We start from the raw sequence: 16,784 nt of genomic DNA, 5'->3' as shown, positions 1-16,784 counted from the left end.
CTCTTAAACGACTGTGGTTCAAGGGTCAAAATCAGGACAGTAACCTTGATACAATACTGTTATCTAACCTACATATTTGATCCAGGTTTTACCATTTGTCCCAATCGTGTCCTTTATGACAAGAGGAAAACCCCTGATCACACATCACAGTCAGCCATCATGTCCCTTCCATCTCCCTTAGTCTGGAATTCAGAGGAATCTTTCTCAAAGAATTCAGATCGGATTATGTTGGCTCTGTAACAAAAGGCCTCCACTGCCCTGTGAATTTAAAGGGAGCCCGTCTCTAGGATGTGGTCCACTTGGCCCTGCAGCCCAGCCCCCAACCGTTCCCTACCGTGCTTGTTCCCGGCCTCCTTTCCGCGGCTCTGGTCCCTCTGTCTGGTCTCTTCTCCCAGCTCTTGGCTGGCTGCTCCTGGCTCATCCTGAGGACTCAGAGAAAAGGCCTTCCTTGCTTTAGCTGTACCACCAGACCCTCTGCACCAGGAGACCCGCTGCATCACCAGACCTGCTCCCCTACACTTGGCCTCGTTTATTTCCTGCACCTTTTGTTCACCTGTTTGTCTCACGCCCCTCAGCCCCACTGAATGTAAGCCCCAGGAGGGCAGGGGTCTCAGCAGCCTGGTTCCTGCTGAGTCCTGAGCACTTGGAATCAATCGTGTCTGGTACATAACAGACGTTCAATAAACACTTGTTGGTCAAATGAATACGTGAAGGAATGAAGGCAACATTTTTCCAGACTATCTGAGTTAAAGACAATAAAATCCTTTCACCTACACTTAAATGGGATAGAGATTTCCTAGATGCTGACAGAAGAAGGAAAAATGTTTGTTCCCCAGATAGCTTTTCAGAATGCTATCCAACGACTGAAAAAGCGTTGGCGCCTGGCTCTCCTCTTCCAATGGTCCGGATGTCAAGGTAACAGAAAGGATCTACTTTTTAAGAAAATGAGCCAGGGGACTTCCCTGGTGGCACAGTGGTTAAGAATCCTCCTGTCAATGCAGGGGACACGGGTTTGAAGATCCCACATGCCGCACAGCAACTAAGCCCGTGCGCCACAACTACTGAGCCCGCGTGCCTAGAGGCCACGCACCGCGAAGAGTAGCCCCCCGGCTATCCCCAACTAGAGGAAGCCTGGGCACAGCAAGGAAGACCCAACACAGTCCAAAATAAATAAATGTATAGGAAAAAAAAAAAAAAAAAGCCAGATCTTCCACATCCAGGGCTTTCTGTGTCAGGCTTCTCAGCACAAATAATGACACATATTGACATGAAGGTCACGGTTGAATAACGGGGGGAAGAGTTACTGACAGAGCCACAAGTTCTTTCCTGTTAGAGGGGCCTTAAGAGGCCGCTGGATGCCCTTGGGAGACCCCAGCCAGAACCCCAGCCTCTCCTCATGCCTCTGCAGAGATGGCTCCCGGCCCAGGGCCCCCAAAGCAAGAGGACAGGGTAGGAGTGAGCCTGGGCCTTGGGCAGCAGGACTGAACTGCTGTCCCTTTAAATTGGTCGGATTCTGCATCCTCACTGGGGAGATGAATCCTCAGCTATAGACATGAGTCAAAGTTTGTCGAGAAAACTGTGCACTTGACTGTACGTATTTGTACCTCCATACGTTTTTTTTTTGAAAAGAGAGAAGAGGGGACTTCCCTGGCAGTCCAGTGGTTAGGACTTCGCCTTCCAATGCAGTGGGTGTGGGTTCGGTCCCTGGTTGGGGAGCTAAGATCCCACATACCTCGCAGCCAAAAAATCAAAACATAAAACAGAAGCGATATTGTAATAAATTCAATAAAGACTTTAAAAATGGTCCACATTGAAAAAAAGTCTTAGGAAAAAAAACAGTGGGCAGAAAAACAAATGAAACAGTGAGCAGGCCAGTGAGATGCAAGAGGTAGAGGAGAGCTGACCGTGCAGGGGCTTTGGCACTGCAGAGCCGGAGCAGAGGCATCGCATGGTAGGCTGCTGCGGGCCAGGGAAGCTCTGGGGAACATCTTCCTGCTCCAGGTCTGGGGGCGAAGGTTCCAGGGCGAATGGGGGAGAGTGGATCCTGTTCCCAACGGATACACGCCAGGCTGTCCCGGACCTACCTCACTCACTCTACGTTCTAGTGAAGAAACCACCCTTGGGGTTCTGTGACCCCTGTGCTCCATCACCCTGGCACCAGGATGCTGCCACTAACATGGCCTTACGTGTGAACAAATGTCTGGGAGCTGCTCCACCCTGGTGGTGGCATGAGTGGGACAGCGGGCAAAGAATGAGGGGGGCACAGCTCCCCCCAGACCGAGGCCACGCCTTACAGGGCAACTGGCAGCAGGCAGCAGGCTCGGGCCATACCCAGCACTCCTGGGACAACCCACACGTCAACAGCAGGCCCTCAGGCAAGGTCACCAAGAGTTGCAGGAGGTCTGAGGCAAGAAATGCAGGACCTGGGCCTCCAGAGGGAGGCGAGCCATTGGTAAAGCTGAAATGCCCTGGTGGCCAGGGATGCAGGCAAAGCCTGGGGTCTGGAGTGCCCACCCCCTCCCTCCCCCACGAGGTGGATTTGGACCAGGCCACAATGACGTGAGTCCCCAGAATGCCCGGAACTCTTCTGAGGGCGGCAGCCTCACGGGCATCCCCTCCAAGGCAGACCCTGCCTGGTCTCAGCCTCCCACACCTGCTCCGCTGGGACCTGAGAGGGGGACGGAGGAACAGGTAGACCTAGGTGCGGTGACAGAGCCACACTGCCCAGCTTCACACCCCAGCTCTGCCACCCACGAGCTCGGTGACCCTCGGCAAGCAGATTAAATGCCCCGTGACTCAGTTTCCCTATCTCGGCACCTGGGGTCGTAACGGCAGTTTCTTTAAAGGGCTGTTTGTTTGTTCTGAGATGATGGGGTGCTGTGAACAGGACCTCACACATACCAGGTGCCCAATGGTTCGTTGTCACAACAGGTGATGGGGGTTAGGGTGCGGGGCTCTGGGAGCCGGATGGGGGTTGGGCGAGACACCCAGGGGAGCTGCGGGTCTCTCACTCTCCAAGCTCCGGAAACAGCTCCCTCTGCAATTCCAGTACAGAATTCTATTGTGGTCTTTCCGCTTACTGGCCTGGAGACCCTGAGCAATAGTAGCATGTCTGAGTTTTAAGCACGTTTATATTTTTATCTGCACCTGGGAGATGGTAGGATCTTAATACACATACTTGGATTGAATAAATTGTTTAGACAAATGGCCACCTAGAGGGCTAAAAATGTAACCAGGTGGTATAAGCTCTCTGATGTCCTTCCGGGCCAGGAAGCCCACGCCCTTTACGGTGTATTGTGAGAATGGCTCCCCAAGTTTGATCTTGTTTAGTCAGTAGATTGAGGGGTTACTATAGAGCCAAGTCTCCCAAAATCTGCCGTAAGGAGACAGCTGAGCGGCTAGTATAGTTTCACCTTCCCGAATCCCTTTTGGAAATGCATGTCATAAACGGGATAACAGGCCAGAAACAAGGGCCTTCTACTGTGTCTTCTTCCTGGTACTAAATTCTCCTAAGGACTTAGGGCTTGCCTCAGGAAAGAGAGGTTTCAGGCAAAGGAGGCCCAGTGGTAGAAGTGACTTAGGGCTTGCCTAAGGACTTAGGGCTTGCCTCAGGAAAGAGAGGTTTCAGGCAAAGGAGGCCCGGTGGTAGAAGTGAGACAATGAGAGAGCATCCTTTTCCCTTGTCATTTCCCTTCTTCTCACAGCCCCATTCTGGTCTCGCCCAGCCTATCTCAACCTATCACCTCACACCTTCTGAATTCGTACTGTTCATAGGGGGACTCCTAACAACCTTTGACTCAGTCTTTCCTGACAGGTAGGAATGAGTCAGCGCTTCAGGCTGCCGGCAACAGCATCTGACTTAGCACAGAGAGAACTCATGGGAGGGGCCCTGCGCTCAAGGAACAAACAGGAAGCGTGGAGACCAGGCACAGGCACGCCCGGCAGGCACCACGGCCAGGGAATGCGCATGTGCCTCCCTGCCTACCCAGCTGCAAGGATGCTGCACTCCCGTCAGCCCCTTCTTGCCTCGCTTGCTCTAGGTTCAAAGTGCTGGGGAAGAGTGCTGGATTGGCCCAGCTTAGGCCACGGCTGCCGTCGGCTGTCCTGGGGGCAAGGAAAGTTTCAAAGGTGGAAGGCAACGGTGGGGGGGAGGCACACAAAGAGCAACTGTGGTGGCAATAAGAATGGGGGGAGTGGGTGGGCTGGATGCTGGCTGACCCCCATCCCTCCCCCTAGAGAAAAGCTCACAAGAAACGTGCAGGGGTCTTCCCAGGTGGCGCAGTGGTTGAGAATACGCCTGCCGATGCAGGGGATGCGAGTTCGTGCCCCGGTCCGGGAGGATCCCACATGCCGCGGAGCGGCTGGGCCCGTGAGCCATGGCCGCTGAGCCTGCGCATCCGGAGCCTGTGCTCCGCAACGGGAGAGGCCACAGCAGTGAGAAGCCCGCGTACCACAAGAAAAAAACAAACAAACAATAAAAAACACAAAACTTAGCAAATGCATACTTAAGAGTTGTTGTATTACCTGTAAATTTTATCTCAGGAAAAGTTTATAAAAAATTAATGAACTCTAAATGATATACGTGTTGAAGTATTTCGGGATAAGGTTGCTGATGACGACGACTTCCTTTGAAATGCGTCACAAGGTGATGCAAGAATGGATGGAGAGATACAGAATCAAGGAAGTAAAATGTGAAAGGCAGAATCTAAGTGGTGGGTATACGGGTGTTCTCTGTACATTCTTTCAACTTTTCTGTATGTTTGAAAATCTCCACAATAAAATGTTGAGAAAAAAAAAGATACCAAGACTGGAGGAAATGTATTTCCAAGAGGTAAGAGATTTTTACCCAGAATATACAAAGAGCTAATTATCAATAGGAAAAATAAAAAACCCACCAAAAAGAAGCAAAGGCCTTTAGGAGAAAAAGCAGATGCCCACAGTGTCTGAAAAGATCATCCTCTTTGAAAGTAGAAAATCTGAATTCAGACAACAGCACCCCTCTTCCCCCTCCAGGCTGGTATCATCTTGCGACGCCTGGCAGATGTCAGCGGGTGGTCGTGTGACGCAGAACAGCCAGTTTGGCAGCACCTGTGAGTCTGTTGAAGCCGCTAATCCCACCACCCTGAACCATCAGCCGGCACCTCTCCTGCAGGTTGGTGAAGAAGGGACCGGGCAGCGCCGAAGATGCAGAAAAGCCATAGCAGGACACCAGGCAAGGAGCTTTTATTCCTGTGCGCAGTGGTTAGAATGGAGTCACTACGGAAAAACCTATGACCTCCCCCTAAGTCAGAACCACATACTGACTGTACAGCGTTTACAGAAAAGCAAGACTGCTGAATAAGTAAACACACACACACACACACACACACACACACACACAGAGCAGAGAAAATGGGCTGGAAAAATCCAAACTCCTGCCTTGCTGAGGAAGCAGGATGAGCAACGAGCCAGAACCACCACTTGATTTGAAATAAATGTATATATACACACATGTACTGCTTGCCTAATGAAAATGAAAGGCATTACTCCATCACCAGCTTAAAACAAAGCTCACCCAGGCTTTAACTTTCCCAGCACTTATTTCAGAGCAAAAGTGGCAAATTACATAATTTATTTAGGATTTTATAACCTATATCCCCAAATCAGCCTATTTCTCTCTGCCATTCCTAAACTAGTTCACACCTACCACGCAGCACAGGTCTCTCCAAACTCCGTGGACCCTTGTAAGATGGCAGTGATTTTTCTCTCTCTCTCTCTCTCTCTCACACACACACACACACACACACACACACACGTCCAGGCACCTGTTGATTCGTGGCTTCGAGCAGGTGCTATAGAACAGCTTTCTATTAGAGTCAAACCAGACTTCCATCCTTTGAATTTTCTTCAAACTGTGAGATGGGGTGAGATGGCAGGGTAATCTGCTATAATCACTAATCAATACAGTTCACATCTGTCACCTAGTACCACCCCCCATCCAGGTGCTGAGTCATACCTGACTACGTGGGCAGAAAACTTTGCAGTCGCTCTCCCCAGCCACTTCAAAACTTTAAAGAGTGGTTTGCTTTTAAGTATACTACACAGAATTGACTTCAAGCGAGAATTCACGAAATCTGAGTGTCCGTAATACATTCTATGACTGATGAGGGCAGAGTGTGGGCGTGTATACACCCATATTTCAGCTGTTTCTCCACCACTTCGTGAAACAAATCAAACAGCTCACCAAAACTAGTTGAAAGTTTTATTTATATAAAATTCATTAAGAACATAAAAGATCAAGTTTCTTTAAAAAAAAAAATCTGCAGTTATTTACAGCAGTATTGCACAAGTAAAGTGGCAATTACCCTGTCAAAATTCATCAGTGCAAAACACAAGTAAGCCAGGGAAATTGCAATACATATGCTACAATATGCTGGGTCCTAAGAAACAAGTTAGTGATGAATCAGTATACAGACAGATCAGTGCTATTTATACATGAGTAGTACCTGATGAGTTCTGATACAGTAACTGGTGGTCACAGAACCTGGACATAAAACGTTAAGAGAGCTTCTAAAGTCTGAAATTCCCAAATAAAAGTAGTCAAGTTACTTAGCCGGGAGCTTGAGGCTGCTTCTTGCACACAATGCTGTTTGGAGCAAGACAGGAGTTACCCCAGCTGGTTTAGCGACACGCATGGTCACATTCCTGCACACACGCGTGTGCGGGGTGGACACACGCAGGCATCAGGCTAAATCAGCAGGGATGACAGAGCCATCGACACAGAACCGCTAGGAAGTCTCTTTCAAGCTTCCACTTCTTAACAGCCAGTCCAGTGGGGCCCCCAACCTCTCTCGAAGGCTCTGGAGAAGCAGAAGGAAAGCGTCACCCTGAAGAAGCAGGTGGATCAAATGCAGGGACCGAATGGTTCAGGGCAGGGGCTGTACAATTAGTTCCTGAAGACACACAGTTTAGTTCGCACCTCAAAGCACAGGAAGCCACAGAGCGGGTGGCGGGAACTCAACTACTCATCAGTTGCCAGGGAGGGGTTAGGGGTGTGAAGAGGTCCTGATGTGTCTCTGGAAGCAGGGGCCACTGGTCCCACTGTGCCTCATCCTGCCCGGCCCCTGCCCTCAACAATCTCACGACGGCACCTCCAGAAGACGACGTTTCCATTTCTCTGAACATAGAATTGTCAGGGATAAATTTTCAATGGAAAAAATCCTTCCCAACTGCCAATAACACATATTGGGTTGGCCCAAAAGAAGTTCGTTCGGGTTTCTCCATAAGATGTAATGGAAAAACCCGAACGAACTTCTTGCCTGCCCCCCCCCCCCGCCCCACATACACACACACACACACACACACACACACACACACACACACACGTATATATTTTGGCTTTAAAATACGGCCTGGAGTTAACAGCATTTGCTTCCATGAGAAGCTAGCCATTTGGGAACAAGAGAAAGTCACTGGAAAGTTCTAGAGTAGAATTTGACAGCCTGCTAGGTTTATGGTCTCTCACTGGTGTCTAAACACAAACTTCATCATGAGGACAGCAAACTCTACGAATCTAAACCCATTTGACTAGAAATACCAGGAACCAAAGCTGGAGGGCCACCCCGGGGAGACCGCGTGGCCTGCAGTGAGGTAACCAGTGGCCACCTCGAGTTAAAGCAATTAACAGGACAGCAGGGGCTAGGGGTCAGGGAGGTCAACACTTTTCAGAATTTAAGACATTAAATAAGCTGGAAATAAATATACAACATCTCTACAAGTTACAGCATCATGAAACAGTAGGACACATTACACAGAAAAAGAATCTACAATATTTACAACCCTCAATTCTGAAAAAGTTTAGTAAAAACAGTGAATTTTTTTTTTTTTTTTTTTTTACTCATTTATGCTGTACAAAATCTTACAAGAAAGGTAAAGGAAACATAATAATTGCACACAGACGTTTGGCTCAGTTGATAAGTAAAGTATAACTTCCTAATCTAATAAATAGTCAAAATATATACAATATTAAGAAGGGGAAACAGGAGACGGCTGTCGTCTACTGTGTACATTTTGTTTTTGTTTTTTTAACTCGGAAGAAATTTTCACCTGGTTTCTCCACAACCAAGAAAAAAAAAAAAATTCTTCATAAACAGGAGTCCAGGTGATTTGCAGATTCACTCTTGAAGTTAATTTTGTGTGTGTTTGTTGCATTTCTGTGAAAAGTCACAGGACACTTTCTACAAACCTCACGTGAGACGAGGTGGTCAAGGCACAAAACCCGCATTCAGTTTCCAAAAAGGGATCGAGTTATTTTTTTCTCTATAAAAAGTCAAAGAAAGGAAAAGTAAGAAGTCAAAGGTACACCCACAGTGGGTATACTTTCTGCAGGGAGGCATCTTGATAAACAGATACGTACAGTACAGAGATGTCCAGTCACCTCTCTTAAGTCCTGGGGCAACATCCTCTTAATACTTCTACAATTCATAGAATCTCTAGTTTCCTCACCAGCTGCTTCCACGGCCAGCCCGGGGGCCTGGGGGCCGCCGAGCCGAGCCCGAGGTAAACTTGCACGTGGGCGAGCGAGCACTCAGCCCCCGGGCACCAGGGCTGAAGGAACAGAATAAAGTGCTCCAGTCCGAGAGACTGGCCCGTATAGGGATCCTGGGAGGGGAGCGGCCCAGATCCAAATACGTCTTTGGTGTGTGTGTCCAGCAGGCCCACGGCTGCAATTCCACCAACCACCTTAACAACCGCGTGGACTTGAGGACCCTGCAGAGGGGTTCAAGACATGTCAAGGACACAAGCTGATACTCAACACAGCTTTAAAACAATTCAAGACCCCAAGAAGATATCTGGGGAAAAGAAAACTTTTAGAAGGAAGAATATTTGGAGTCAAATATCTCTACCTAAGAAGAAAGTGTATATGCAACATATATATATATATATACTTATATAAAATTATGAAGATACAAAAATGAATCAATTTTTCCAACTGATAACGTGAAAACACTGGTTCTCGATGGGCCAAAAGCAAATACGATAGCTGTTGTTGGCACTGTTGACTCATCTGAAAAATCACATATCTTTTTTTAAAAAGCTGTTTAATGATCTGAGGTTTCTAAAACTCTAAGAGTGATGGGGTTCACAGAACGATCTCCACCTCCCCTCTTTCAATGCTCCCTAATCTTTCTTGGGTCTCCCCAGTAGTTTAACTGCCTTTGAAAAGACTGACCAACTCGTGGCCTTCCATTCTCTGCCAGACTGACCAACTCGTGGGCTTCCATTCTCTCCCAACAGAAGTGGCTGCATGAAGGGGGCCTGACGAAATCCAGCCGTCCCAAGGGAAGTGGAACAAGTGATACAGACATCTGTCAGAAGGCCAAGGGACCATTTCAGACTTGTGTCCAACGGGGTTTTTTATGGAACTGCTGAGAGCATAATTAAGTCTGTATTTCAGAGAGTGGGAACCGAGTGTTAGCCATCAAAAGCCAGATGAACTCTGAGTTGGACAAAAAGCCAGGATGCCCAGGAAACAGCTGTCTCAAGTCCCGCCCATAGCCTGCGCCCATTCCCACAAGGGCTCGAGCTTGGATACCTCGACGGAACTCGGCTGCACGTGGGCATGTGAACCACCTGGGGCCTCAGGCTGAGAATCCGTCCTGTGATATGGGAAGGCCTGCAACCAGAAAAGCCAACAGTGCATACCTTGTGTTATGACTGCCACTGCTTCTTCAGAACACTTCTAAACGACAAGCCCGTCAAAACCAAACGAAAACCAACATCGAGCACCTCCCAGTGAGTAAGCTACCAACAGACAAACAGGCAGATACTAACTCATGTTCAGACCCAATTATACTTTTGACCATGAAAATACACTGGACCAAATGTGTGCATCAGTGTCCAACAGGCTGGAGGAGCATCGCCAAAGGACGTAAGGAGAAACACAAAGAGAGTCTGAAATTTTGCCACAGGTGCAACTGAATTTAAGGAGGTAAGTAGATATTTACAAAATGGGAGTGGCACGTCAATACAGGCTGACAAGAGACCCCTCTGCCCCTTTTACCAGTTCCATTTCAGGAGAACTTTTTTGGTATTAATAATAATGACTTAAAAAAAAAAAGGTCCAAGAAGCAATGGCAGGGAAGGGAGGGGCCACATCATACCTCTCCTGTTTAAAAATGCTGTACGGTGACCTCTAAAAATAAACTAAGGCAGCTTTATAAATCAGCTGGCTCAGTTTCCACTGTGGAGTTTACACAATCCTCTGAGAGTAGGCAAAAGGTTCTTAAAATTTTAGTACAAAAATCACTGACGAGTTGGTTAAAAAGTTTCCGTTTCCTTTTTGAAAAACCTGTTCTTATCAAAGAAGGTGGGGGGGGAGAAAAAAAACGGCATGTAAACACCATTCTTGCATAAAATCCTGCTCCAAAGAACCATGATTTGTACATTGTTTAAAAAGAGAATCCTCCCTCATTTACATTCACAACACGCTTCTGTTGGAAATTCGGCTGCGTGGTGATGATGAAAGACAAGGTCAGGTCCACGTGCAGCTCGGACACGCTGGCAGGCTCCCCGCCCGCCCCCTCCAGCGAGGGACCTCGGGCTGCACAGCAAGGGCACCCGAGACACCGAGACACCGAGGTGCTGCGCTTGTGGTCTGAACGAGCAAAATGTCCGCACATCCCGGCTCCGTGAGGAACCCGCTGTCACTGCATCCTCCACACCAGACGGATGATGTGGCGTAACAGTCGTAAGATAACCATTTGCGGGTGACCTTCGGCCGCTTGGTGATTATTCAGAAAGACCTGAAACAACAAAAGGAAAGCTCCTTACTTTCCAGCCCCGACTTATTTCGGGGGCTGGCGGGGGAACCCATATTGAAGGGAACAACCAATCCCATCTGAACAGCTATGAAGGTGCCTCTTAAAGGGCCACTTCTTCCCTGAGACGTCGCTGCAAAAAGAGCAGGCGCACCAAATGATGGTTTGCTTTAAAGCGACCAAAAGGATGTTTGGAAAGCTCAAAGGGAATCCCTGAATCTGTTCCCCCACCCCTTTTTTTTTAATTGTAAATTCTTCTTTGGAATAAAGGAGGCGTTTACCGTTCACAAGGTTATTTATGAGCTGCAATTCTTCCCTGTATTCCCCATTCAACCTGGGCTGCCACAATCAGACAGACAGAAAGCGTGAGGACACTTTTTTCTTGCATCTGTAGTGGAAATCTTAGCAGACAGTAACTGCCCCAGGTCTGTCAAATAGATGCACTGTTTCTCCTTCTAAAAACCACATATTCTTTCCACAGGTGATGCCATCGCTGGCCGCAGCTGCCTTGATCAGGAAACGTAGCAACCATTGGAAAATGAGTATCCCCACCGGCTCTGTGCAAGTGCTGGAGGAAAGCCACCCCAAGTCCTGGAGTTGGGGGGGGGGTTCCGTGAAGAGAGGCGCAGGTAAAGCAGATGGAAGAGAGGAAAGAAAGAACTTGGTGGCTGCGAGGTAACCACCTTACTGCCCAAGTTACCAACATTCAAAATATGGTTCAGACTCCCTCAAGGGTGAGTTTCGGGTGGCTGTCATTTACTTGAGAAATCAGTGATTCGGGGTAATTTGCCCTAAGAAGCTAAATAAAGTGCAGCACTGATGCGCCACCGCGCCTCTGCCTGTCGGTGGGCAGCTCCGGTGGGTAAGCGCTGTTGGTCCAGGGCTGCGGCCACGGTCACCGACACAGGCGGCGTCAACCACTGGCCCCTCCAGTACCCCGGAGTGGCGGGCAAAGAGCGATGAAAATTAGAAAAGCCCTGTTTGCTGGGGACCACCACAGGATCATGACAAGCTGAGAAACTGTTCCAAAGGAAACGGCCAGCATATTTCAAGGTCTCAGAGGTCCCTGGGTCTTCCACCTTCGAGCTCTAATCCATTTCGCGGGTTAAGTGCAGGGTGTAAACTCAGAACAGCCAAAGCTGGTAACAGAGCACATCCGCCTCCATGTCAGGAGCTGTGACCGGTTTCCCTGTTCAGGTCTGAAATCCACACCCCAGGCCAGCTCCCTGCTCTGTCTGGAGCACTCCACCAACCCCCTTCTCACTCCGGCGGGCTGGGGGGTGCTTTCCAACACACATCCACGGGACCACCTGCCACGGGGCGGGCCGAGGACGGGCGTCCCCTTCCCAGACACAATCGCTGTCCACAGACGCCAGCTGCAAGCAGAGCTCCCTCTTCGCCACTGTTTACACAGCCCTCTGGGGCTCGTTGTACGGGATGGAATTGTGATAAGGCCGGAGCACTTCCCTTGCTCCTTCCAGAACCAGGAGCCAGACTGGAGGAAATCAGCTTTATGTAAGCGATTCCTGTAGAGGCGCTCCGTAACCACAGTCTGCGATTTTTATCAGCCTGACACACAAGATTGCTTTGTTTTGATTTAACTTTCAAAATTACTTTGCTTCTTCTGGGTGAGAATAATTTAGGGGAAGGTTAATTTTAGTTGAGACTAATATTAACAGGTTGAAAGAGGCTTATTCAAAATAAAACCACGTCTTACTAAAATGAAGAAAGTGTATGCAGAGCTGAGCTGAACTATCACTTCAAGGTGGGAAATCTCAAACCGAACAGTTGTCGCTTCTGGCCTCAGGAGGACCGGAGAACGGAGTCAAAATGACGCCACGAGGGGGCCGGGTCATACAGTAGGGACAGAACCCCAACGGCTGACACTTAGCCAATTTTATATTCCAGCACTGGCAGCGTCTGAGGGGAGAAACCTTCCACGCACCCTTGAGGACAGCAGGTGTAGGATGAGAGAAGTCTTCCCGAGTTTTTTAGACTGTTGCTTTCGTATCACATGAAAATAATATGGGGGCGGTATGCAAAGACATGCCAGGGTGGCAGGGGAATGCAAGAAAGATCTGTTAAAAGGAACACCCGATCCCTGACAAACGAGAAGATGCTACAACATCCGGGTTAGCGAGGATACGGGGACACCTGGCCCCTCGACAGCACGCGTGACAACACGGCACACGCCGTTAAACCAGCGAATGATTGCTTTTGGACGACATTCCATGGAGGAAGCCATTACCACTGATTCCAAGAGCCCTGGCAGCCCAGAAAGCCCTCGACAGCTGGCAGGGCCCGCCGAAGCTGCTGCTGGCACAGCGTGGATGGCCCGCACCTCACGAACAGCTGGAGGACGGGCAGCTGGCCAGGGCAGACGCGCCGCCCTCTGACACCTGCAGCGGTACTGATCAGCTTCCTTACCGGAGTCACCGAGCACACGGTCTGGGCCTGACGATGCTAACGTAGGGCAGACGTGGTCAGCCCAGCCAGCATGAGATTCTAGGCTTCTGGCCTCCAGGAATGTGAAGAAATACATTTCCGCTGTGTAAGGCCCCCTGTCCGTGGTCCTGTGCTCTGGCCATCCTAGCAAACTAATACACGCGCTCATGCTTAATCATCCTTCCTGGTCCTTCACCTTTTAAGTGAAAAACAAAACTTCTTAGCTCAGAGTTGCGTAATGCTGTTTTAGTCTAAATCATAGAAACACTTTAGAAAGATATATTACAATGATTCATTTGGGGGAAGAACTAAAAAACTAAATACACTCCTAGGTACAAACAATTTATGTCTTACACACACACGTGTACAAAGTACAGGATCCCATCCAACTGGGATTTTCATCTCCGTGGTCTAGATCAAGGAGCGGATTATTTGGGGTAATTGACTTCTGTGGCCATCCTGACAGTCCATGCTCCTCTCTGGCTGGGGGGCTCCGGCATCACAGGCAACGCTCGACTTCGTAGCCTGTCTGCACCCAGTTAAGTCTCATGGGCGTTCCCGAGTCGCCAGCACCGCATGCAGGAGAGCACGGCGCAGCCCACCGTATAGGGCGCCCACGGTACCACCATCAATGAGAAGAGCCCGAGAGAAAGCTGCCCTGTCTCGGGAGCCAGAGGCAGGCAAGTGCAAGTTCCCACCTTGCAGACGGAAACACATCCACATGTTCCAGTGAAGCCTGAAGCCTACACCCAAACACAGTCAAGATGCGGAGGGTCCTTCTTGTCCAAAGAGCAACACGACAGCATCTCCTTTACGGAGCTTACGCTCTGCTGAGGGACAGAGCCATGCGAATGAACACGATCTTGTGACAGGGGTAATACAGAGGTAAAGACGATGACAGAGAAAGAAGCATCGGCCAGAGAGGCAGGCAGCAGGGCCAGGAGAGCCGGGCAGGAAGGCACAGAGCCAAGCCCCATGCTGAGTCAGAGGAAGAAGAGTTGCTGGGAGGAAAGGAGAGGGAATTACAGGAGGAGAGGCGGGGCCCTGCACGCAAGAAGGAGCAGATGGCTTGGGAAAAGTATTTTATGGTAAAATATAGTATTTGATTTTTCACAGTAAGCCAGAATGAAAAGCAGTGTCAAATTCCGGGGCTGCCCCATCCAGGAATCGTCTCGTAAAGGCAAGCGATGGACTCAGGAGCTCTGAGTTTCCCTGGACAGACTTCGGTTTTCTTTGAAGATGTGAAATACGACCTTGGAGACAGTGTCAAGGGCATTCAGCAGGGAATCCCGAACAGTTCCCTGCACGTCCACACCAGAGGCCACAGGCTCACCTAGGTGGCAGACAGGGTGGGCTGCACCGAGGGTCCGCCCTGGAGTGGGGAGCAGGGTCCAGGCTGACTTGTCATGACCGGGGAGCAGCCCATACGTTGAGGAGCTGGGCCTCCGTGTGGGGTGGGACAGGAGAGGAGGCTCAGGGACTGGACACAGCACCGGGACCGCCTCAGGTTGCACTCGAGACCACCAATCGAGTATCGGGGAACTAAATTACATTTTAATGCCAAAACAACAATCACAGCCAAACCAGGGAAGCAGGTGTGCCGCATGCAACAGAGGCCTGGAGCCCAGGCTGCCCCGGGCAACTGGCCAGGTTGACCACAACATACCTGCAGTGGGCCGCTCTGTTCCCGCTTCACTCTCCTGCAGATGGAGAGGAGCCCAACCTCTGCAAAGTACACAAGACACAGCAGGCCTTCGGACTCTGTGAGCCTGAGCTTGGGGATGAGAAGGGTCGCCCACCGTCACCGATAAATGGAACCTGGCACACGCCTTTTCTGTCTTCATGACCCCCCGAGCCAGCGTGGCTCTCCTGCCCTTTCACAGACGGAGCTTGCAGGAACCACCAAGTCACCCCGACAGCTCAGCTCAACTCCAGCTCAGTGCAGAACACACACTCACCAACCCGGGCTCCAAAGGCAGGGTCAAACCTTGCTGGGCCAAGTGACTCAGTACGTACAACCCACAGGTACACTCAGCATTACTCAAGGGGTTTACCGACTCAAAACCACAGAGGTGCGCATAACGCAATAAAAACAAAGGTTGAGGAAGATCACAAATATTAAGAAAGAGAGACTTATCCTGGGAACTAGGGCTGAGATTTGCTGCAAAAGAACCACAGTTTAGGGAAGAGTTTCCTGGCAGTCAAGGTAACAAGGACATTATTTTTCACCGTCTTATCAAAAAGAGCTCAATACCAAACTCTAGGAGACACACCAAAAAGCAAGGTATATCCGCAGAACTCTGAGACTGAGCAATTTTTTAAAACTTGTTTCTTATAGAATTTCAACACTGAATGCCTAAGACATCCTAAACTTTTTTTTTTTTTTTAAGGTAGATACATTTTTAAGTGGGAACACGTTATAGGAGACTGAACTTTGGACTCTGACACCAGGAAGAACTCTGACAAAGAGAGAACCTCTTTGTCAGAGGATGGAGTGTCTGTCTGTCTAGATGGTGTCTGCTCCCCCAGGGGCGGTCAAGGCACCTTCCAGAACAGTGCTGAGAGCTGCCATAATCACAGGTGACAGAGTGAGGCAAGGGACAGAGTGGCCCCGGTGATGGATGGAAGACCACCTCGACCCATTTCATAACCCATCGATCTAAACGTTATTTTAAGTGACAAGCGCGTGACAGAGGTCAGAGAGGAACAGGGCCCATGTGTGATGACTCGATGTGGAGACTTGCTAAGAAGACCTGGTCTCTCTCCACTTTAAGACCAAGAACCACAGTCAAAGGACATCTCAGCTCAGATTCCAGTGCAGCCTCCACATCCACTGCTGTTCTCAGGTGTCAGACATGCCGCTGCAATGCTGTCCAAAGACCAAATTCACTTTCTATTTATCACCAAGGCAACATGGGCATTTGCATAGCTAGTGCCTAACACGCTTTGATGTCAACACAGCTGTGGAAAGGGTGCTAGTGGAGCTCCTTGGCCGGATGCGGTGCCCCTTCCACCCCAAGCACCAGAGGCGAGCTCTCCCACTAGGGTGATGAGGTGATCCTCAAATGTCGCAGAAAGACGGCATCTGCACAAATCCCGCTTTCCAATTTTCAGTGCATCATTTCAAAGACTCTATTACAGGTACCGCTTTTGGTAGGACAAACACTCACTTCTCCCATTAACCTGGCCTGCGCTGGATTTTCTTAGTACAATACCTCCCCCTCCCCGCAGCAGATCTCTAGATAACTTGTCGGCCCCCCGGCCCCACGGCTCCAGCTGGCTGAAATGAAGAACCCCCGGCCCGTGACCTTCGAGGTGTGTCACTGTCAAGCACGGAGAAGCCGGAGAGACGGCTCTTACAACTCCCGCACGAGGCACCATTAGACAAAATATTAGGTGCAGAGCAAGAACACGCTGTTCTAAAATGCCCCAGCCTCCGACAAATGCTAATGAGATGTAAGTACTTTAACCGCAGCTCAAACCCCTCTGCTTTGGCTCAGCTGGAAGAAGTCTAGCGGAGGATGACGTGATAGGCTGATT

General features: G+C 49.6%; 1 protein-coding gene and 1 non-coding gene across 10 annotated transcripts in view; both read right to left on the bottom strand.

The window, feature by feature from the left end:
- The window catches only part of BCL2L11 (BCL2 like 11), a 157,605-nt gene that overhangs the window by 105,258 nt on the left and 35,563 nt on the right, over window positions 1–16,784 (bottom strand). For 5 of the 9 annotated variants that reach the window (XR_009566188.1, XM_060309489.2, XM_060309490.2 and 2 more), the window contains one exon: window positions 7,342–10,784. The exons of 3 other annotated variants lie outside the window; for them this stretch is intronic. Coding sequence is in view for 4 of the 6 variants with exons in the window: in XM_060309489.2 (XP_060165472.1) it covers window positions 10,686–10,784 (99 nt within the window). In the remaining 2 variants the exon portion in view is untranslated. Of the gene's footprint in view, window positions 1–7,341; window positions 10,785–16,784 lie in introns of those variants that run through there. One more of the 9 variants, XR_009566189.1, reaches the window with a different exon arrangement.
- Window positions 11,114–11,243, bottom strand: LOC115850043 (small nucleolar RNA SNORA31). The gene has a single exon (XR_004038220.1). It is a non-coding gene; the product is annotated as a small nucleolar RNA SNORA31 (small nucleolar RNA).

This window comes from Globicephala melas, chromosome 12 (genome assembly GCF_963455315.2).
Source record: "Globicephala melas chromosome 12, mGloMel1.2, whole genome shotgun sequence".
NCBI lineage: Eukaryota > Metazoa > Chordata > Mammalia > Artiodactyla > Delphinidae > Globicephala > Globicephala melas.
Note: the sequence above shows the minus strand (reverse complement) of the source record. Positions and strands in the feature narration are given on the sequence as shown.